General features: G+C 44.5%; 1 protein-coding gene across 7 annotated transcripts in view; it reads right to left on the bottom strand.

The window, feature by feature from the left end:
• gdpd4a (glycerophosphodiester phosphodiesterase domain containing 4a) overlaps positions 1-22,335 on the bottom strand; it is a 108,103-nt gene that overhangs the window by 68,648 nt on the left and 17,120 nt on the right. For all 7 annotated transcript variants that reach the window (XR_011342353.1, XM_069892090.1, XM_069892091.1 and 4 more), the window contains 2 exons: positions 10,937-11,142; positions 3,315-3,418 (listed from right to left, as the gene is read on the bottom strand). Coding sequence is in view for 6 of the 7 variants with exons in the window: in XM_069892090.1 (XP_069748191.1) it covers positions 3,315-3,418; positions 10,937-11,119 (287 nt within the window). In the remaining variant the exon portion in view is untranslated. The remainder of the gene's footprint in view (positions 1-3,314; positions 3,419-10,936; positions 11,143-22,335) is intronic.

Here is a 22,335-nt window from a genome sequence, read left to right as displayed (position 1 = left end):
TCTTTCTTGGCCATCTTTAAGTTCTTCTTGTGGTTTTTATCTTGTGAATTTTTAGTGTTTTTCTTACCTGCTTTGTTTTTCAACCTTTTTTTAAATTTTCTCTGAGGAGGGCTGGTTTTCCCGACCAGCCATGACTCCATCATGTGACCCCCCCCCTCCATATAGCCAACATCTTGAACAAGATGGAAACTTTGTGGACTCGCTTTACGAGCGTTGAATCAGCAATAGGAAGGATATTGGAAAGGATAGCGGAAATTAAAGAAATCGTGGAAGATTGAACAGAATAAATGACTCGAGTGGAGGTTGAACTGGACAAAACAAAAGACAGGTGAAAGGCTCTAGAAGAAAAAGCAAAAATTTGGGCCCCAGACAGAAAAGGATTGAAAGACAAGATTAACTATATGGAAAATTTCATCACACGTAACAATGTAAGAATTATTGGACTGAGAGAAAGAATCGAGCGGAAAGATCCGGAGAGCTTTTTTGAAACATGGATCCCACAAGTGCTGGGACAAAACAAGTAAAACACAAGGCTGCAAATTGAAAGGGCTCGCCGGACCCTCGGACCCAGAAGAACCGGTGAACAGCGACCATGACCAGTCCTGGTAAGACATTTAAGTTATTGGGAGTGGGACATGATCTTGGGAGCAACATACAAAGATTCAGAAAAGTTACAAAGGCCTATTAATGGTGGACAACAAAAAAAGTAAAAATTTTCCCGGACTTTAGCCCTGCCTTGGTCAAAGAAAAGAATTTGATGAGGTAAAGAGACAATGTGATCCAAAAACTTAAAATATTCAATGACTTATCCAGCGACACTGAGAGTCGATGCCTCAGAAGGCAATCGAAGAATTTTCAAGAATAAGGAAGAGTGCGAAAGAATTTTTACAAAAGTTGTGAAAAGATTAAAGTTGCCAGATAAGAACATTGAAAAGACCATTTAAAATGGGACTAACTGAAAAAAGTATCTTTTTTTTAAAAAAATCATCTAGTACTGAACCTGTCTTATATTTTACCGCTAAAAGAAAAATTACTATAATATATAGGGAGAGATCTGGACAGAAAGGAAAGTGGAGAGAAAAGTGTCAGGGTGGGGACTCCGATCTAATGGGGAAAATGGCGCCGGGAGAGGAGCGCTTTTTAAAAATGGCGGTAAAGGTTCTTCTTTGGAAGAGGATTCTGCCTTTTTTGCGGGCTTCTGGGTTTCACTGCTTACATCACCGTAAGAATTAGGGATGTGGGTGTGTGGTTTTAAAGAGGAAATGTGTATGTTTCTATAAGGGAAATGCTGCGGTATTATTTAAACATTTGGAAAGATTTTATTGTTATATAATATTTGTTTGAAAAATGGTATGAATATAACACTAAAGTTTATTACTCTTTATGTTAAAGGGTTAAACAGGTAAGTGAAGAGAAAAAGGATTTGGCACACTTAAAGAAATTAAAAGTAGACAATCTTTCTACAGGAAAGGCATCTTACTAAAAAGGAACATGATAAATTGAAAAGACGATGGGTAGGACAAATAATATTGTCTTTTTTTTTCATTAAAAGGCAAGAGGAATGAATAAAAATACACCAGTATTAATAGAAGGAACATCGGTTGACTGAGCTGGAAGGAATGTAATGGCACATTGTAAAATTTATGGAGAAGAGTGGACATTTATGAATACTTATGCCCCAAATTATGACAATGGAGTCTTTATGAAGGTCAGCAGATGGAAAATATATTGATTGGAGGAGATTTTAATTTTTGCTTGGACCCAATATTAGATAAATCAGCAAGAACAATAGCGAAGGCAAAAGCAGCAAAAATCACAATCATATTATGAAGGAAATAAATTTTAATGATATATGGAGGCAATTAAATCCCAGAGAGAGAGAGAGAGAGAGAGAGAGAGAGAGAGACTATTCTTTTTACTCAAGGCTGCACGATTCACATATAAGGATTGATTTATTTTAATGTCAGCCCAGTTAAAAAGTAGAGTGATTAAAAACAGAATACCCAGCGAGGCTTCTGTCAGACCACTCACCACTAACATTAACTATTGCAGTAATGGAACAGCAAGAAAATGTATCAAAGGCACGTTTCTCAAAAGAACAGACTTCTGCGAGTTTATTAAGAGACAGACTGAAATATTTTGCAAAACATATCAGCCATCTACTAATAATACCTTTTTGATACGGGACACGCTCAAAACATACACAAGACAAATTATATCCTAAGCAAAGAATCTTAAGAGAGAAAATATGGCAGAAGTGAACAGTTTGGAGAAAGGTATTACAGAATGAGAAAAGAAAAAAAAAAAAAAAAAAATCGAAGAACAGGACTACAAGAAGAATACAGATTACTGGAGAATAAAAAGCTAAGATACATCACATCACAAACATATAGAACAGAAAAGGCTATATTAAAAACTAAACAGAAATATTATGAGCGAGGCGAACAGGCACATAAAGTTTTATCTTTTCCCATAGAACCACAGAAAATTACAGCAAAGAAACAGGTCTCTTCAGCCCTTCTAGTCTGTGCCAAACCATTTTCTTTTACCTAGTCCCACTGACCTGCACCCAGTCCATAGCCCTCCATACCTCTCCCATCCTCGTGCCCATCCAAATTCTTCTTAAATGTTAAAATTGAGCCCGCATTCACCATGTCATCTGGCAGCTTGTTCCACATTCCCACCACTCTCTGTGTGAAAATGTTCCCCCTAAAATTTTCCCCTTTCACCCTTAACCCATATCCTCTGGTTTGTATCTCACCTTCCCTCAGTGGAAAAAGCCGATCTACATTTATTCTGTCTATACCCCCCCATAATTTTAAATACCTCTATCAAATCTCTCCTCATTCTTCTACGCTCCACTGAGGTTGGGTGAGGCAAGAACTGGAGGACATAGGTTAAGGGTGAAAGGTGTTGAAATATTGAAAGGGAACGTGAGGGGGAACTTCTTCATCCAGAGAGTAGGGGGAGCATGGAACAAACTACCAGTTGAAGTGGTGAATGCAGGATCAATTTTGGCATTTAAGAAGAAATTGGATCAGTACATGGATGGAGGAGTATGGGAGATATGGCCTGGTTGCAGGTCACCAGAACTAGCTTGGCAGAGACTAGATGGGCCAAAGGGCCTGTTTCTGTGCTGGAGTGATCTATTGTTCAAGAAGGTGGCTTATCCTCTCTCTCTTTAGGGAATATAAAATAGATGTATTGCCAATAAATATATGCATAGAGCTCCACTGACAAACTAAGTAGACCAATGTCAGTCGGAGTGCATTCCTCAAGCACGAAAAATTAACCTTTACAATCCACGGACTCACCAATCAAAGTCATTGTAATCGTTCTTTGCTTCACTCCAAAAGTAAAGGAGCACAAACGCCAGGCCAAAGGTCAACACCAGGATTCCAAAGGAGAATAATTCAAACTGGAGGGAGACAGAGGAAGCAACAAGGTGAGAGAGATCATAAACTTGAACTTCAGATAGAACAGCACAGTTGGCATAGCGGCTACCACAAGCGCCAGTGATCGGGACTCGAATCCCTTGCTGTCAGTAAGGATCTTGTACATTCTCCCCATGACTCCCCAGGGATCCGGTTTCCTCCCACCGTTCGAAACGTACCAGGGGGTGCAGGTTAATGGGGTGCAACTTGGCCGGCACAGACTCGTGGCCCGAAAGGGCTGTGATGTATGACTAAATTTTAATTTTTTTTTTAAAAAGGATGAAGAAAATTCCTCCTCAAAATACGGAGAAGAACAGTTCCTACAGTCTATGTGTCTGTGCTGGTGCCCAAATTAAATCAAACTCGGTTGTTTACATACATGTCCCCGCATTCATGTGTCTGTCAGGAACAGCCATTCTCACCATGGGCCCTACAGCCACCAACACCTCCCCCCCTCCCCCTCCCCCCTGGGGGGGCTACAGCACATTCAAATGAAAGTCTGCAGACACCGTGGTTGAAGTTAAAACAGAACGCTGGAGAAACTCAGCAGGTCAAACAGCGTCCTTTACATTGGGGTAAAGAAACATAACCAACATTTCAGGCTTGAGCCTTACATCAAGGAGTGATAGATAGATAAATAAATAAATAGATGAATAAGTAGAAGCCTAGTTCACTTCTCACCTCCACATTACATCAACTTTATGGAGTTGGTAGGAGAGAAGTAATGGAAGAAACCAACTAAACCTGACTGCTTCACAGGGAGGGGGGGGCCCATAAACCCCTTGCCAGGAGGGGTCATAGCCGAAGGTTGAGATTGGCTGCAGCAGAGGCGGGCTCATTAAATCTATTTAAGGCAGTTGGATACATTTTTGCAGAGAAGGGGAACTAAAGGTTCTGGGGAAAAGGCAGGGAGGTGGAGCCGAGTGCACAGCCAGATCACCCATTACCTTATTAGGGGGTTTTATACACAAAAGGCGCGTAATCACCTGCTCGTTTTTTTTTAAAGGCTAATTTACCTTTTATGGGGATCGCACGGTGCTTTTATGCGGGGGGAATCGCGAGCCAGCTTCCGGAGCTGAAGGAGGTGGGGCGAGTGGGCCAGTACCGCCGCCACCACCGTAAACGTCAAACATATGCGTCAGGAAGGGAAAGCGGCCTATACTGGAAAATGGCAGCTGAAGAGCAGGTACAAGCGCGAGTGGAGATCTGTGGAAGCCGTTTTGGGACTCGGGCAGATCTTCTGTGCAACGTAATCGCCTCTATTAATCTCCTGGGTTCTTTAAAATTTGCGCTTTTGGGTCGCAGACTGATGGCGTCATTGCAACGTCATCAATCATCCCTCCCTTTGGAGCCGCATTTGGCTTTTACGGAGGAGGTGGAACAACTTCACTCCACCTCTGAGTCTACCCTGTTATGGGTCCAGAGGACCCTAAAACCCAACAGCAATAGATATTCACCAAGACAAATGGTTACTTAAACAAAAATTGCTTTTAATTATCTTTAAACATGAAAGCAGGATGAAACTTTAACTTATTACTATTTAACAATTTAGCCTAACTTAACCCCCTTCTAATTCTAAGCGCACATGTCTGTAACGTGTGTAAGTTCAAAAAAGTTCTTTAATTCACAGTCCAATCTTACCTCATTCCTCCAAGTTCACTAGTTGCAGGTAATTTTTATACTGTGCACAGAATTTAACATTTATAAAGTTCATCAGGTTTTGGTGCTTGAAAGGTAAATGGTTATCGCTCAGCAAGGTTCTTGTTGGTTTTCAGAGAGAGATTTGTTGCTCGTTGGACACACACAACTGATTCCTTCAGATCAGCCACTTCAGTGTCTTACTGAAGAAACTTGCCCCATCAGGGTTTTCCAGATGATAACCTCTTTCTTTCAGGTCACCTCAGAGTTTCTTTTTGTTTCCCTTATTTCAAGTGAAACATTATGCAGCCTGTCCTCTCCTCTTGAATGAACCACAAGGGCTTTGACCAGGCTGAACTAAGAACTCACAACCCGTTTTTAAAATGGGGTTTTGCCACAAGCTTGCCAGCTTGTCCTGTTCCAGTCCCAGCTGCTGAACTGTAGAACTGTGAAACTAAATTCTCTCTCTCTCTCACTCAAAGAAAACCACATGACCCTCTTAGAACAGCCAACTGCATTCCAGACTGTGGCTCCAGATTTAATCTTCTAAATCCATTCATCTGTTGCTTTCCAAAACAATAATCCATTACTCCACAGCATGTCCAAGTGACACCTACTAGTGAAGTCTTTATAGGCCTTCTTCAAAGTTTTTGCAAAGCACCCAGAGCCTGGACTGTCTGGCTTGAGCAGAGCTCTGGCATTTTAAATAAGATCTGTTTTGAAGTGTTTGTATGTGACCTGCACTAAAAAACCTGCCACAATTTATCTCCTTTAAAACATGTCTATATACAATATAAAATATAATATAATCTGTCACAACCCCTCCCAGACAGATGGAAGATGGAGCGAGTTCGACTCGTCAATCCTCCTTCACACCTTTTATGGAGGTAAATGAAGTGATTTAAAATCAGAGAATATCAGTCTTTACAATCGCTTTTTTCCTGAGCTGGATGGTCGATTCCTGCTCCTATTTCTTGTTACATAAAACCAGTTCTGCCTTATCTATCTCTGTCTTAAATCTACTCCCCCAAATCTTGAAGCTCTGGGCCTTAGTTCAGAAGGACCTGCCAGTTTAAATGTCCCAAAGGGCCCATAGCCAAAAACAATGGTTAAGAGTAACTGGTCTAGAAGTATTTTAAAAGCTATTATCTGCTTCTACGACAACTCCTGGCAACTCATTCTATGCACCGACCCCTCTCTGTAAAGAACTTGCTCCAAATATCTCCCTTAAACATTCCCCACTCACCTTAAGTGTATGTGACAACTTTACTCCAGGGAAAAGATTCTGACTGTCTACACTCAGCCCATCCACCTGGCGCTATCCAACTGGTCCCAAATCCTCTTCATTTTCCCCAAATCCCTTATAAAAGCACAGAAAATTCATCTCTCTAAGGATGACATGGTGATTGTGAAGGTTAGCCCAGGTTTTGAATCTACCACTGTCTGTAAGGAGTTTGTACATTCTCCCTGTGACCTGCATGAGTTTCCTCAAGGTGCTCCGGTTTCCTCTCACGTTCCGAAAACGTATGGGGGTTGCAGATTAATTGGTGTATTTGGGCACCTCAGGTTCATGGAACAGAAAGGGCCACTTACCGTGCTGTATGTCTACATTTAAAATTTAAATTTTAGTCAATTAAAAAGGTTCAATAACAGTTTCACAAGATCAAAGGAACAGAAGTAGGCCATTCAGCCCATCGAGTCTGCTCTGCAACTCCACTATCAGCTAAACCATTTTCCCATCTAGTTCCAAGTTCCAGCCATTTCCCCACATCCCTTGATACCCAGACTAATTAGTTACCTATCAATCTCCTCCCTAAACTCCCCCAGTGATCAAGCCTCCACAGCTGTACATGGTGACGAATTCCACAAATCCATGGCCCTCTGGCTGAAAGAAATTTCTCCTCATCTCAGATTTAAATGGGTACTTTCTAATTCATCTCAGATTTAAATGGGTACTTTCTAATTCTAACACTGTGCCCTCTTGTCCTGGATTCACCCACCAAGGGAAACATTCACCTCTACTCTGTCCAATCCTTTCAGCGTTCGAAATATTTCTATGAGATCCCCAGATATATTACCTCTTAAGGAAAGTGGAAATTTAACTTTAATGATCCGTTCTAAAAATTCTCCCAACTCTGTTCTAAAAGGTCTCAATTTTGGACATGACCAAGTGAAGTGTAAAAAAGTGCCTCTCTCTTGGTTACCCCTAAAACACTGATCTGATAAATCTGATTTCAGTCTATTAAATTTCTGTGAGGTAAAATATAATAATGTAAAATGTTATACTGTATTTGCCGTACTATCTTGACATAATTCCAACCAACTTTTCTCCCCAATACTGATATTTAAATCAGTTTCCCATCTCTGTCTAGATCTATGGGTTCCTTATTTTCAAATTCCCTTTTGCAATAGCGTACAGAGAGCTGAAATAAACTTTTTACTAGATTTATTACATATCAAACTTTCTATTTCACTCCTTTCAGGCAATAACATCAGCATTCACTTTCTTCACTGCCGATCCACCCTGGAATCCTGCACGAGGACCTACGCACTCCCGAATTTCAAATTTTCTCCCCATCCAAATAATAATCTGCCGGCTTACTTCCTCTTCCAAAATTTCTCAATGTTGTTATCTCATCTGTCGTTTCCTTGCCTGCTCGACTAAGCTTTCTTTTTGGTTTCTTCAACACTTCCAGCTCCTCCATCCAACTTGGTGTCACTTGCAAACTTCGCCACAACACCAAGTTTCTTTCCAACAGCTATCAGGCTCTTAACAGCCCCTCCCCCCCTCACCGTCTACCCTTGTTTACAGTCAATCAGGGACAGCTCTGACACCACAAAAGGACTCTCTGCACTATGGTGATTTTTTTTTTGCACAAGGAATATTGAAAATATTTATGTATTTATTGTCTTTTTTTTTATCCAATTAAGTTTTCTATTAGAGGTTTTCTTCACCGGCATTTGTTCAGCTGCGGTTATTCTATTTATTTTAATTTATTACTCATTAGCTTGTTCTTGTTCTATTTTAAAATTGCTAAGTCAACATTAATCAATTTAAAATTTAACAGATTATACTTGGCTTTAGATTCCAGCATTAGGACAGTTAAGAAGGCCTATAGGATGCTGGGGTTCATTAATAGGGGGATGGAGTTCAAGAGTCGAGAGGTCATATTGCAACTCAACAAATCTCTGGTAAGACCACACTTGCATTCAGTTCTGGTCACCTCATTATAGGAAGGATGAGGAAGCTGTGGAGAGGGGGAAGAGGAGATTTACCAGGATGTTGCCTGGATTTGGAAACAAGTCTTATGAGGCAAGGTTAGCAGATCTGGGACTTTTCTCTTTGGAACATAAAGGATGAGCGGAGATTGGATAGAGGTCTACAAGATTAGGAGAGGCCCAGATAGGGTGGACGATCAGTGCCTGTTTCCCAGGGCAGGAATAGCAAACACCAGAGGACATCTGTACAAAGTGAAGAGAGGGAAGTTTAGGGGAAAGATTTTTTTTACACAGAGTTGTGGGTGCCTAGAATGCCCTGCCGGGGATTGACGGTGGAGGCTGAAACTTTAGGGGCATTTAAGAGTCTCTTAGACAGGCATGTGGATGAAAGGAAAATAGAGGGTTACGGGGTAGGGAGGGTTAAGCACCTTTTTTTGGAAGGAATATGTGAGTCGGCACAAAATCGAGGGCTGAAGGGCCTGTACTGTGCTTCAGTGTTGTATGTTCTATCTGCAGTCTCCGTTGGGCCTCCAATCAAGTTTATTTCTCTGTGTGTGTGTTGCTAATGTTGTAAAGTCTGGTAATGTAACCCAATAACCCATTCTAACTTTGATGAAGAGCTCAAGCCCGAAATGTTGGTTATGTATCTTTATCTTTGCTGTAGAAAGTACCCTTTACATAGTACACACTGTTGAACTGCTCCAGCTTTGCCTTTTCACTTCATCACAGTGTCTACCAGAACCTTAGAATTTCCTGACTACATAACCCTCTGTTCTGTGTACCTATCTAATAGTTTCTTTAAAATATCCTATTGCACCTGCCTCCTTGCCACCGGTGCCTTCCATACACCCACCCACCACTCTCCGGGTGGGAAAAACCTCCCTCGTCCCTGCACTTACTCCCAAGCACCTTAAAACAACGTGTTAGCCATTTCAGCCTGGGGAAAAAGCCTCTGGCCATCCATATGATCGATACCTCTCATCATGTTATACACCTCCATCAGGTCACCCCTTGTCCTCCAAGGAGGAAAGACAAAGTTCATTCAACCTATCCTCTTGAGGCATGCTCTCCAATCCAGGCAATACAGGGCCGCATTAATGTAGCATAGAGAGAAGCACATGCTATGGGCCCCATAATTTCAAGGGCCCCCACGCTTAGGTTCTATGAATTATGAGAAACATTTTCGTGTCAGGAAAACGTAGAGCATTTCCAGCTGCGTGGAGGATTATGGCTAATGAAGAGAGCCATTAATCCCGCTTGCAGCCAACCGTTGCTATATGTTTTGTTTTAACAGGGAGAGGTCCCCATCCCCTGTCCCCATCCCGCTGGGTAGGGAGATGTCAAGTTTCCCCGCCCCTCTGGGCAGGGAGAGGTCATGTCCCTCGGCCCATCCCCTGACCTGCTAGGCAGGGAGAGGTTGCATCCCCCATCCCGCTGGGCAGGGAGAGGTCACGTCCCCGTCCCGCAGGGCAGGGGGAGGTCGCGTCCCCCGTCCCGCTGGGCAGGGGGAAATCGCGTCCCCCGTCCTGCTGGGCAGGGGGAGGTCACATTCCCTCACCCAGCTGGGCAGGGAGAGGTCATGTCCCCCGGCCCATCCCCCATCCTGCTGGCCAGGGAGAGGTCCGCAGCCCCTGTCGAAGGGAGGGGACGGGAATAATTTCAGTGTAGATGCTTCGCCCTCACCATCCATGCACCAGCCGGCCTGCTTTAGAGCCCCTTTAAAATATCTGCTACAGGCCCTGTATACTTTAATCCAGCACTGAGGCAACATCCTTGTAAATCTGCTCTCTAAGGCATCCACATCCTCCCTGCAGTGAAAGAACTGAACCAATATTTCAAGTGGAGCTTTGATTTGCTTCTTGTGGATACTGAGTTTCTCCAGCATTTGTATACAGGTACACAGTCCTTCATCCGGAACCCTTGTGGGATGATGTATTCTGAATTTCGGATTTTTCCGGATTTCAAAAAGACAGATTTAAACCCACCCGAATTGTTCTGCCATATCCATCCACACCCACTTCCAGTCGTGCTGCCGTCTCCGCCCACTCACCACTTGCGGCCCGACTCGCATTGCCAGTCTCCCGCCCAACCGACTCGCACTGCCGATCTCCCCCCCCAGTCGCCGGCCCAACTGCTAACCTCCCCACCGCCCCCCTATCATCGGCCTGACTCGTGCTGCCGGTCTTTCCCCCGCCAGCCTGACTCGCGCTGCCAGTCTCCCCCACCCTCGCCTGCCCGACTTGTGCTGTCGGTCTCCCCCACCTCGCCCGCCTGACTGGTACTGTCGGTCTCCCCCCCTCGCCCGCCTGACACGCGCTGTCGGTCTCCTCGCCCTCCTGACTCGCGCTGCCACCTCTCTCCCCACTTGCCGGATTTTGGAGCTTTCCGGATTTTAGATATCTGGATAAAGGATTGTGTACCTGTATTGCACTCCACCCTGGCATCTGCAGAATTTCTTGTTTGAATGTTGTTATTGGACTGGCATCTACAGTCTCGTTCCAGATATGGACCACCCTCTGATCCAAAAAAAAATGCCTCTCTGGTCCCTATTCAATCTCTCCCCTCTTGCCTTAAACCTACCCCTTTAATTGTGGGATCATCTACAGGCCGTTGAGTATTCGGAGTACAATTCTTCTCACCCTTACCTTGCTGCAGCAGAACTCCTTGGGAAGGATCTTGGCACGCTGGTAACGTTTCCACTGGCAGCCATAGAGACCTGCCAAGCAGGAAAGGAAAGGCTGGGACTCATAGCGCTGGAGCAGGCGCCTGCGGACAATCTGCAGCTTCCCCAGTTTGACCTTGGTCAGCTGGATTGGAGTGCTGCCCATTTGTGGGTCACACCCCACGTGTCCTGGAAAGCAGAAAAGCAACAAAACAGCAGTGTAGTGAGTAAAAAACTGAGCCTGGGCCCTTCGTCAGGAGTCACGAGAAAGCTGTATAAGACATCGATACAGGCAGTCCCCGGGTTACCAACGTCCAACTTACAGACAACTCGTGCTTTTGAATGGACTACATGTGGTTCATCGGTTCGAGGAAGGAGAAGGCCTTCCACTGTTTTGAGTCGGATCACGTTAACATTGACGATCAAAATCAGCGTAATACACCGGTTTGCCTGTACTTCAGTGAAAGAAAGGGCTCAAAGCCTTTTCAATGATTTAAAACCTGCACGTGCAGCAAGTTCTGACTTACCTACAAATTCAACTTAAAAGACAGACCAAGCAACGGATCTCGTTTGTAACCCGGGGACTATGCACCGGCCGTCAGGGAAGATATCAATAACATTGAAAGAGTGTAGAGAAGATTTACTAGGATGTTACCCTGACTTAAGGAAATGAGTTACAGGCAATGGTGAAGGAGGTTAGGATGTTATTCTCTGGACTGTAAAACAATGAGGTATTTAAAATTATGAGGGGAATAGATGGGCTAAATGTAGATGGGCTTTTTCCACTGAGGGTGGGTGAGATACATAGGTTAAGGGTGAAAGGGGAAAGGTTTATGGGGAAAATTAGGGAAAACCTCTTGGTTGGGAATGTGGAATGAGCTGACAACTGAAATGGTGAACGTTGAGTCAATTTTGACATTCAAGAAAAATTTGGACAGGGTTATGGAGGGGTATGGACTGGGTGCAGGTCTGTGGGTCTAGGCAGATATTAGTTCGGCACAGAGTAGGAGGGCTCTCAAGGGCCAGTTTCCTGTGCTGTCCAGGTACACTATCCTTTATCCGGACATCTAAAATCTGGAAAGCTCCAAAATCCAACAAGTGGGGAGAGAGACGGCAGTGCGAGTTGGGAGTCCGGCAGTGCGAGTCGGGTGGGCGAGGGCAGGAGACCGGCAGTGCGAGTCGGGGGGGAGAAGGCAGGAGACCAGTAGCGTGAGTCGGGGGGAGTGGGGGCAGGAGACCGGCAGCATGAGTCAGGCGGGCGAGGAGGGAGACCGGCAACACGAGTCAGGTGGGCAGAGACCGGCAGCACAAGTCAGACAGGGAAGGGGTGTGGGGGGGGGGGGGGGAGACCGGCAGCACAAGTTGGGCGGGCAGAGACCGGCAGCACGTCGGGCGGGTGAGGGGGGACAGACGGCAACGCAACTGGAAGGGGGTTTAAATGTTAACGCAGTTAACTACAGAAAAAAAAACGAAGCACAATTCAGGTGGGCTTAAATCTGGCTTTCCGAAATCCGGAAAAATCCGAAATTCAGAACACACTGTCCCCCCCCAAAGGTTCCAGATAAAGGATTGTGCACCTGTAATATTCTATAGTTCCAAACAGGCATGAACCTGAATACAAGGGTGGGGGGAGGAGGAGAGGAAAGGAAAGGGCAGGAGCTCAGGCTCAGGCATCAGTGAATACAGGTGGGAGGGGAAAGACTCGGATAAATTTGTTCATGTATTGTTTAAGGACACAGAAAATATCCAATTGATTTCTGTAAAAGTCATTGACTGAACATGTTCTGAATTAGATTTGCAAACTTTCTTAATTTGAAAACTTAATTTGAAAACTTTCTTAATTTGAAAACTTAACTAACCAAAAAGTGACCTGTTTAAATGTTAACGCAGTTAACTACAGAAAAACACGAAACTCCGCATTAATCAGTTTGAGATTAACATCCAATCAGATTCGTTCACAAGTCACAAAATTTTGACGTGTCAGAGTTTAAACAGGATAGCAGTCAGCGCAATCCTATTACAGCCCCAGCGAAGCGGGTTCGAATCCGGCGCAGTCTGCAATGAGTTTGTATGTTCTCCCCCTGACCTCTGGATGCTCCAAATTCCTTCCACGTTGCAAAGACATATGGGGTGGGGGGTTGTAGGTTAATTGGTGTAATTTGGCTCATGGGCCGGAAGGGACTGTTACCCGTTTTGTATCTCTAAATACAAAAATGTATATGTAACAAAAAAACCAGTGTGAGAAATTGGAAGAACTGCTGTATTGAATGCAAATCTGAGTTCAAGGTTTAATTTCCCTCGAGGAAATGGAGACCATTCAGCCCTCCATGCCTCTCCTAGCTTCAATACCATGTTGGTCTATCATTCAGCTCCACAACTTGCCTTGAATTCCCCTTTCTTCTCCTGAGGTGACCTTGGTTATGAACCACCACCACCCCCACCCCGGTCCTAAACCTCCTTCACCAATAGAAACAAACTTGATTCTCTTCAAAATTCTGCGGGCCATAACACGTAAAATTGGGTGGTGGTGGTGGGGGGGGGGGGGGGGTGGAAATGTTATGTATTATTTAAACAAAATTGAGGGGTTTTTTTGTGTTTCCCTTTATTTTAATTTTATATATTTTCTTATTTTACCAGGCTTGAAGAAATAGATATGCTGTCACCGCGTGCTACTCGAAGGAAGACACACATGGGTGTCGCGAGGAATAGCTCTGCGTTTTATTGGGGCTGAAGCCTGGCTTTTATACTGTTTGCATTCCCGCCGTTTGCCCCGTCAACTGACATCACCACCCACATAACAATAGCGGGTTTCCCGCACGCAGGCCCCCTTGTTGCACGACAATGCCTTATTCCCTGTCCGCTATCCCCAAGCTGTTGGTCATGCAGCAGGGGGGGAGCCAGCTCTTTGTTGGGGATGCTGGCCCCTATGTTGCCTTAGCCGTACGGCCACTATTTTCGCTTGCTGGGGCCAGTGCCGCTGCATGGTCTGCAGGCTCCTGGTTGCGCTTGCCACCCAGAGCGCCGGCCCAATTGCCACGGCAGCGTGCCACTACAATGCCTTGATGTAATAGATAATAAAGGTCTGAAATACCAAGTGAGGTAAAGGAAAGATGTTATTTAAAGATGAATTTTAAAAATGTATCAATGACTAAAGTATTGAATACTTTATATTTTAATATTAATGGACATAATAGCCCGGTGAAAAGAAAAAATGATATTGGCACATATTAAGAAAATGTATGTGGATACAACTTTTTTTTTCAAGAAGCTCATTTAATTGAAAAAGAACATCAGAAACTAAAAAGAGACTGAATAGGGATACATTGCGGTTTCTTCATTTAATTCAAAAGCAAGAAATTTTATCTGATCATTCTCCTTTATTTTTGACGATAACAATGTTGGATAAAGAACCTGTTTATAGATGGAAATTTAATTCTATGTTATTAAAACGAAAATATTTTTTGTGAATTCATTAGAAGGCAGATAAGGACCTTTTTTGAGACCAACTCTAATTCGATTAAAAAATATATTTATTTTATGGGACAAGATGAAAGTGCAATTAAGAGGCTAAATAATAATAATTAAGAATGACTACATGAAAGAAGTAGAGCAATTGAAGATAGAAATAGCACATTTAGAAAAAGATTTACAAATACGTTAATGGGGAGATGCAGAGACGGCTTATTAATAATAAATTACAATATAATACTTTACAAACATATAGAACAGAGAAGGCGATAGTGAGAACTAAACAGATATTATGAACTTGGTGAAAGGTTCTGGCATGGCAGTGAAAAACAGGACAGGTATCAAGAACAATTATTGCAACTAAAAATGATTCTGATTTAATTACTTATAAACCTCAAGAAATCAATGAAAATTTTAAAACATTTTAAATTATTTATATCCATCAGAATCTTTAAATTATGAAAATAAAACAGATAATAAATTTACCTGAATTAAATTTGGAAGATCAAAGAGAGTTAAGTGTTCCATTCACCCCAATAGAGGAGAGAGAATCACATGAACTCATTGCAAAGTAAATTGCTTAAGGAGGGAAGGGAAGGTTGAGAACCACTGCTCTCGACCCAATTGTTACTGAAATATTTTGCTTGAGAAAAATTGTCATTGGCCCGTTTCCTTTGGAGTTCTGAAACCATGCACATAACGAGTCAATGAGGTACGATTAAAATATTGTTTTTTCAAACTTTTTCTTTCCACCCACATCCCACCTTAAGCAATCCCTTACTAATCACAGAGCACCGATGGCATAGGGAATACTTAAATTGGAATTTGAGTGGAAAGAAAAAGGTTGAGAACCACTGGTTTATAGTTACCGATAAGTAGAAATTCTGCCTGGCCCACAGGAAAAAGAATCTCAGGGCTATATTCAATGTCTCCTATGTACTCTGACAATAAATTTGAACTTGGAACTTTGATTTTGACTTCACTGTCAATGAATAGAAATGAGGGGGGAAGAAAGTCGAGACTAGGTCTCTGACGGGAGAAGAAATGGAGGAGCGTGGGGAGTTCGAACTCTGGGTGAAAAGCTCCCTCTCTGATCCACTCTAAATCACTTCCCCTTACCCTAAGTCTATGCCTTCTGGTTTTATTCATCTCTAATATGGGGAAAAGTTTCCTGCAGTTCACCCTGTCCAAATCCCTCATAACTTTACACTCCTCAGTCGCTTTCCTCCTTGACCTTCTCCAGTCCAGGGTAAACAGACCCATCTTCATTGGTCTCTCCTCCTGACTGAAACATTCCAGCCCGGGCAACACCCTAGGGAAACTAGACTGGATAGAGTGGTCATGGAGAGGATGTTTCCTACGGTGGGGGGGGGGAGCGTCTGGTATCAGAGGGAACAACATCAGAATGCAAAAATGTCCCCTTCAGAACAGAGACGAAGAGGTATTTCTTCACACAGAGGGTGGTGAACCTATGGAATTCTTTGCTGATGTCAGTTCTGGAGGTCGTCCTTAGGGATATTTAAGGCTGGGGTACTTATCAAAGCTCGAGAACAGGGGTGGAAACCTTGTTTTAAATTTACATTCTATCTTAAGTAATCCTTATGCCATCAGTGCTCTGTGATTAGTAAGGGATTGATTATGGTGGGATGTGGGTGGAAAGAAAAAGTTTGAAAACCACTGTTTTAATCATCCCTCATGGACTCGTTATGTGCACGGTTTCAAAACTCCAAAGGAAATAGGCCAAGGACAATTTTTGTCAAGCAAAATATTTCAATAACAATTGGGTCAAGAGCAGTGATTCTCAACCTTCTCTTTCCACTCACATCCCACCTTAAGCAATCACTTACTAATCACCGAGCACCAATGGCATAAGGAACATTTAAAGTGGAAAGTGAATTTAAAAAAAGGTTGTCCACCCCTGCTCTAGAACCAAAGAATATTACAACAAAAATAGGCCCTTCATCCCTTCTAGCCTGTGCTGAACTTTTTTTCTGTCTCGACCTACACCCAGTCCATATCCCTCCATACCCCTCCCAACCTGTGGCAACATTTTTCTTAAATGTTAAAATTGAGCCCGCATTCACCAACTCAGCTAGCAGCTCGTTCCATACTCCCACCACTCTGGGTGAAGAAGATCCCCCTAATGTGGGGGCACACAGTGGGTATCGCAGTAAACCTGCAGCGCCAGCAATCAAGATCTGGGTTTGAATCCCGTGCTGTCTGTAAGGAGTTGGTACGTTCTCCCAATATCTGTGTGGGTTTTCCCTGTGGGGGGGGGGGTCTCTGGTTTCATACCACTGTTCAAAACGTACAGGGAGTGTAAATTTATAGAGTGTAAATTGGGCGGCACGGACTCATGGGCCAAAATGGCCTGTTACTGTGCTGTAGGTCTACATTTAAAATCCAAATGTAAATTCCCCCTCAACCTCTCCCCTTTCACCCTTAACCCATGACCTCCAGTTTGTACCTCATCTAACCTCAGTGGAAAAAGATGGCAGTGCTTGCATGCCACCCTTGCTTTGCACAAACATCTCTTTAACTGTGATTCTACACTCCGCAGATTGTGTGCCTTACACAGCTGTGTGAATGCAAGAGATAAACTGTGAGGCTACTCGCAGAAGAACCCAGGGTGGCTCGGTTAGCGTTTCATTTAGCACAGCACTATTACAGCGCCAGCGACCAGTGTTCAAAACCAGCACTGCCCTTAAGGAGCTTGTACATTCTCCCCGTGTCTGTGTGGATTTTCCCTGGGTGTTCCAGTTTCCTCCCACCCTTAAAAACATGCGGTGCTTATAGGTTAACTGGGTGATATTAGGTGGCATGGGCTTTGGGCCAGAAGGCCCTGTTAACGTGCTGTTATGTCTAAATTTATTTTTTTTTAAATTTGTACCAGGTATGACAAATAACTTAAACTCCCTCTAACAAAGCTTGATCAGTTCTTCCCAGAATCAAAATTGTCCACAGGAGAGTTTTCTAGGTGTTCCCAGCTAACAATGAACAACGGGCCCAGTTTCAATGGCACGAATGGCCTCTTTCTGCACCTGTAAGACAACAAGCATTTATCCCTCTGCAGAACTAGACACAAAAACACCAGAAAGGTTTATGTGCAAAGGTATCTCAGAGAAGCTGGTGGGAGCTGACTTCATCTTGCCCTGATCTTCCTGCATTGCCACAGACATTACTTTTCAAATCCCTCTCATTCACTCCCAAGACCTTGCGCATTTTGAGGAAGTGTTTAAGAAGTACAAATGCATTCGTTCTGTCGCTGTGGGTTTAAGGATGAAATCTGAGATACACAGTGTTCACTAATCCCTCAGAACTATAAATGAATCAGTCACGGTAGCCAAACCAACTTGCAGATAGAAAATCTGGAAGAAATAATGCCAAACACACCTGTGCATTTAAATCAGAGGTTTTCAACTTTTTTCTTTCCACACACATCCCACCTTATGTAATCTCTGTGCCATCAGTGCTCTGTGATTAGTAAGGGATTGCTTAAGCTGGGATGTGGGTGGGAAGGGAAGGTTGAGAATCACTGCTCCAAACCCAATTGTTACTGAAATATTTTTCTTGAGAAAAATTGTCATTGACCCATTACTTTTGGAGTTATAAAACCCTGCACATAACGAGTCAATGAGGGACAATTAAAACAGTGGTTTTCAAACTTTTTTCCCCACTCACATCCCACCTTACTAATCACAGATGGCGTAGGGAATACTTAACGTGAGAAAAAATAAAAAGTTGAGAACCATGGATTTAAATGATCCAAACGACTGCACATCAACCACGGCACAGAAACAGGCCCTTCGACCCATCTAGTTCATAACAAATTATTATTCTGCCTAATCCTGCACTCGCACCATCCCCTGCACACCACTCCCATCCATGTACCTATCCAAATTTGTCTTAAATGTTAAGATCAAGCACACAGTAACCACTTCAGCTGGCCGCTCGTTCGAAACTCTCGCAGCCTTGTGTGAAGAAGTGGGATAAGACTGTGTGGTGCACTGTTAGCCAGAATCAGACACACACAAGGTAAAGACTGTTCAACAGGCTTTAATCCACAAAGACTTCCACAGATCCAGGCTGGCTGTAGCTGCAGTAACTCTTGAGTGAGGCCTCGGGAGGCCAGCGCAGGCTTATATCCCGAAGGGTGATTGACACCCAACCAGGTGGGGCCTGATCCATTCAGGCCGACTGATTGGCAGGCGGCAAAGTGTTGTCCTGTCCCCTTACACTCCTGTAGGTACAGAGATTACCCCCTGCAGTTGGCCAGTGGTGAACCACCGCACTTTGAATATGTTGCTGTTTTCTCGAGGGCAGCAGGATTATTGGCGGAGTTGACAGAGGGGAGGAGGGGTGTGTGTGTGTGTGTGTGTGTGTGTGTGTGTGTGTGCCCATACAATCATGGCTCACCGTCAGACATGTCCCACCCCCTCCCACATCACTAGTGTCTAGCTTGGTGCGTACTAGCGACTCTTCAACCACCCCCGGGCCCGTCACTAACAGGCATCAGTAGCGTCTAGTGACGCTTGACACAATAAAACAGTGGCCTTGCCTCCTAGGTTGGAGGGCTGGATGGTGTTAACGTTCGTCGGCAGGGAGATACCAACATCCAACACCCCCACCTCCCCTGCTGAGCGAGTTTATGACCGTTGCACTGTGCCCCTCCCTGACATGGTAATGCCCCATCCCATCCCCAACTTTTGTTCTGGTGCCGACCCTGGGCGGAGCAGTTCCTGTCTCACACACACACTGATGCATCCTGTCAGGACGTTTTCAAAAGAAAAGAAATAGAGGTGACAACATTCAGCCTTTTCCTGTCGTAAAGCATTGCCCGATGCCCCAGTAATAAGAAAGGGAAGCTAAGGAGAGGCCCCTTCAGAGTCACTGTGTCCATAGATTCGCCACTGGCTTCCATAGCCTCTGCGACCACACAAACTCCGGTTCAAACCATGAGCAGCCAGAGCCCCAGATCCAAAGCTCTGATAAGATCAGCATCTGAGGCTCTTCAGGAACCCCCTTGCCCTCAATACCCTCTCAAACCCTCCGAACTCGTTCCTGTGAGACGGCCTCCAGCGGCCCAAGTGAGGTCCCTGACTGCAAGTCACCCAGAAGCCCGTGTGGGTTCTTCAGCCACTGGTCCACTGTTGTGGTCACCTTCCCTGCAGGGTCATCTCCCAGGCCTCTCCTCACTTCTGGTGCTCTGCACCAGTCCGGCGCTCCCCAGAGTCTGCAACTCCTCGTGGTCCACTGTCCAGCTCAGGCATCGTTATCTTGGGCACAGACCACGGAGGTTGCAGGACGTTACCTCCTTCAATAGCCTATTTGAAGCCTATACGAAGGCGTCGGCATCGCAGCTGGGAAGTAGGACCCCGCAGATCAGCCCTGTGTCTCTACTCCCTGCTCTCCTGGGTCCACACCACCGGCAATGATCCCGTTACAACAGCTATGGCAGCACCTGCAGAAGTTGTTCAGGGACGCCGACGTTCCTCAGGCTTCTGAGGAAGTGGAGGCCCTGGTGTGCTTTGTTGGCCATTGTATTGACATGGGTGGACCAGGACAGGTCACTGAAGATGTTTGGTCAAATCAGGTCAAGTCCAGTTTATTATCGACTGATTGTACAAGTGCAACCTGACGAAACAGCGATATCCAGTCCTCGGTGCAAACCACACAGACACATAACCAGACGTAACACACATACAGACAAACAATGCATATGCAGGACAGGTATCCATATATATAAATAAATATGAAAGTCTCGGAGGGTGAGTGTGGGCAGTTCCTTTGGTTGTTCAGTATTCTCACTGCCCGTGGGAAGAAACTGTTCCTCAGCCTGGTGGCGCTGGCTCTGATCCTCAACGGGAGCAGCTGAAAGATGCTGGGTGCAGGGTGGAAGGGGTCCTCGATGATTTTGGACTCCCTCTTCAGACCACGATCTATAAGCGCCAGTGTCTCATGAAAGCAGCCTCAATCCTCAGGGACCCTCACCACCCTCTTCGCACTGCCACCATCAGGAAGGAGCTACAGGAGCCTGAAGACGAGCACAAGGACAGCTCCTTCCCTTCCCCCATCAGATTTCTGGGTGGACAATGAACCACGGACACTACCACACAGGGGATTGTGTGTGCTGCAGACAGTAAAAATAGGATTTTAATTGGAAAATGTAAATTGTACGTAACAGTCGGGCAGTACTGACTTACTGCTTCTCGTGAATGTAAATGGTGGGTTTGGATGCGTTCGTGTTTTGTCATTGTTTAATGTTTCTATAAACTTTTGTAAAAAAAACTGAACCACATACATGACCTCACCTCCACTTGCCCTAATTTTGTTATTTCTAAATGCATTTTATTGCAATATTTGCTCTGTGATGCTGCCACGAAACAACACATTTTGTGACACATTCATGACAATAAATCCTGATCCTGACACAGGAGTCAGCTACTGACAAGATTCTAAATGAGCTTCCAGGGTGACCTATATATAGAAGTGATGAGTGCATGGGATTAGAGGCAGGCAGGAATTTTAATTGGGTGGCTGGGGGCAGGGGAACCAGGGAGAGTGGGGATGCATGAATGAACAGTTACAGAATCCCGGTCACCACCTGCCACAAGAACATGAGGAGGAGGAGGAGCGGGTCTAGGCCATTTGGCCCATCAAGCCTGCTCCACCGCTCGATGGGATCGTGGCTGATCTGACGATGGGCTCAACTCCTTTTCCCTCTATCCCCGAATTCTGTTACTATGCAAAAAATCTATCCAATCTCGCCTCCACTGCTTCAACGGGCAGCAAGTTCCACAGATGCACCAGCCTCTGGGAAAAGCAGTTGCCCCTCATCTCCGTCTTAAATCTGAAACTTTTTAAAAATATTTCATTTATGATTTTTCCAAACTCGGACAGTTCCAATAATTCACAGTACAACTATCCCGTTCATCAGGTATATTTATATTTCTTCTACTGAGTTTGATTTTATTTCCCACCCCCACCCAACACAAAATAACAAAAAAGAACACACTAACCATTTAAATCAGTGGTTCTCAACCTTTCTCTTTCCACTCACATCCCTCTTTAAGTAATCCCGAGGCCATCAAGGTTCTGTGGATAGTAAGGGATTGCTTAAGGTGAGATCTGGGTGGGAAGGGAAGGTTGGGAACCACTGCTCTAGACCCAATTGTTACTGAAATATTTTGCTTAAGAAAAATGGTCATTGGCCCATTTCCTTTGGAGTTATGAAACAGTGAAACAGAGCCCACCTCACTGACAAAAGTCAAAAGAGGAAAAACCCAACACCCTACCCCAACCAACCAATTTTCCCCTGCAACCGCTGCAACCGTGTCTGCCTGTCCCGCATCGGACTTGTCAGCCACCAACAAGCCTGCAGCTGACGTGGACATTTTACCCCCTCCATAAATCTTCATCCGCGAAGCCAAGCCAAAGAAGAGAAGATGAAACATTGCACATAACGAGTCCATGAGGTACGATTAAAACAGTGGTTTTCAAAACTTTTCTTTCCACCCACATCCCACCTTAAGCAATCCCTTACTAATCACAGAGCACCGATGGCATAGGGATTACTTAAAGTGGGATGTGAGTGGAAAGGTTGAGAACCACTGATTAAATAAAGAAACTTAACTTGCATGAAATGCTCATTTAACAAAAAAAACAAAACACCACTGACCAAGACCAAATAACAAATTAGAAAAGAAAACACATTAATCACAGGATTGGTTGGAGCTCAGCGCCTGTCCTCCAGGTCTCTTGCATTCATCTCGACTTAGCCTGGTTGGAATGAACTCCCCCCCAGGAGAGGAAGGACAAGGTGGGGGTGCAGGTAGCAAAGCACAGGGGGCCACACTATATCCTTGCACCTGTCTAACACAGGTAGGGTTGCTGGATTTTTTTTTTTAAAGTTTC

Source organism: Narcine bancroftii, chromosome 7, assembly GCF_036971445.1.
Source record: "Narcine bancroftii isolate sNarBan1 chromosome 7, sNarBan1.hap1, whole genome shotgun sequence".
Taxonomy (NCBI): domain Eukaryota; kingdom Metazoa; phylum Chordata; class Chondrichthyes; order Torpediniformes; family Narcinidae; genus Narcine; species Narcine bancroftii.
Note: the sequence above shows the minus strand (reverse complement) of the source record. Positions and strands in the feature narration are given on the sequence as shown.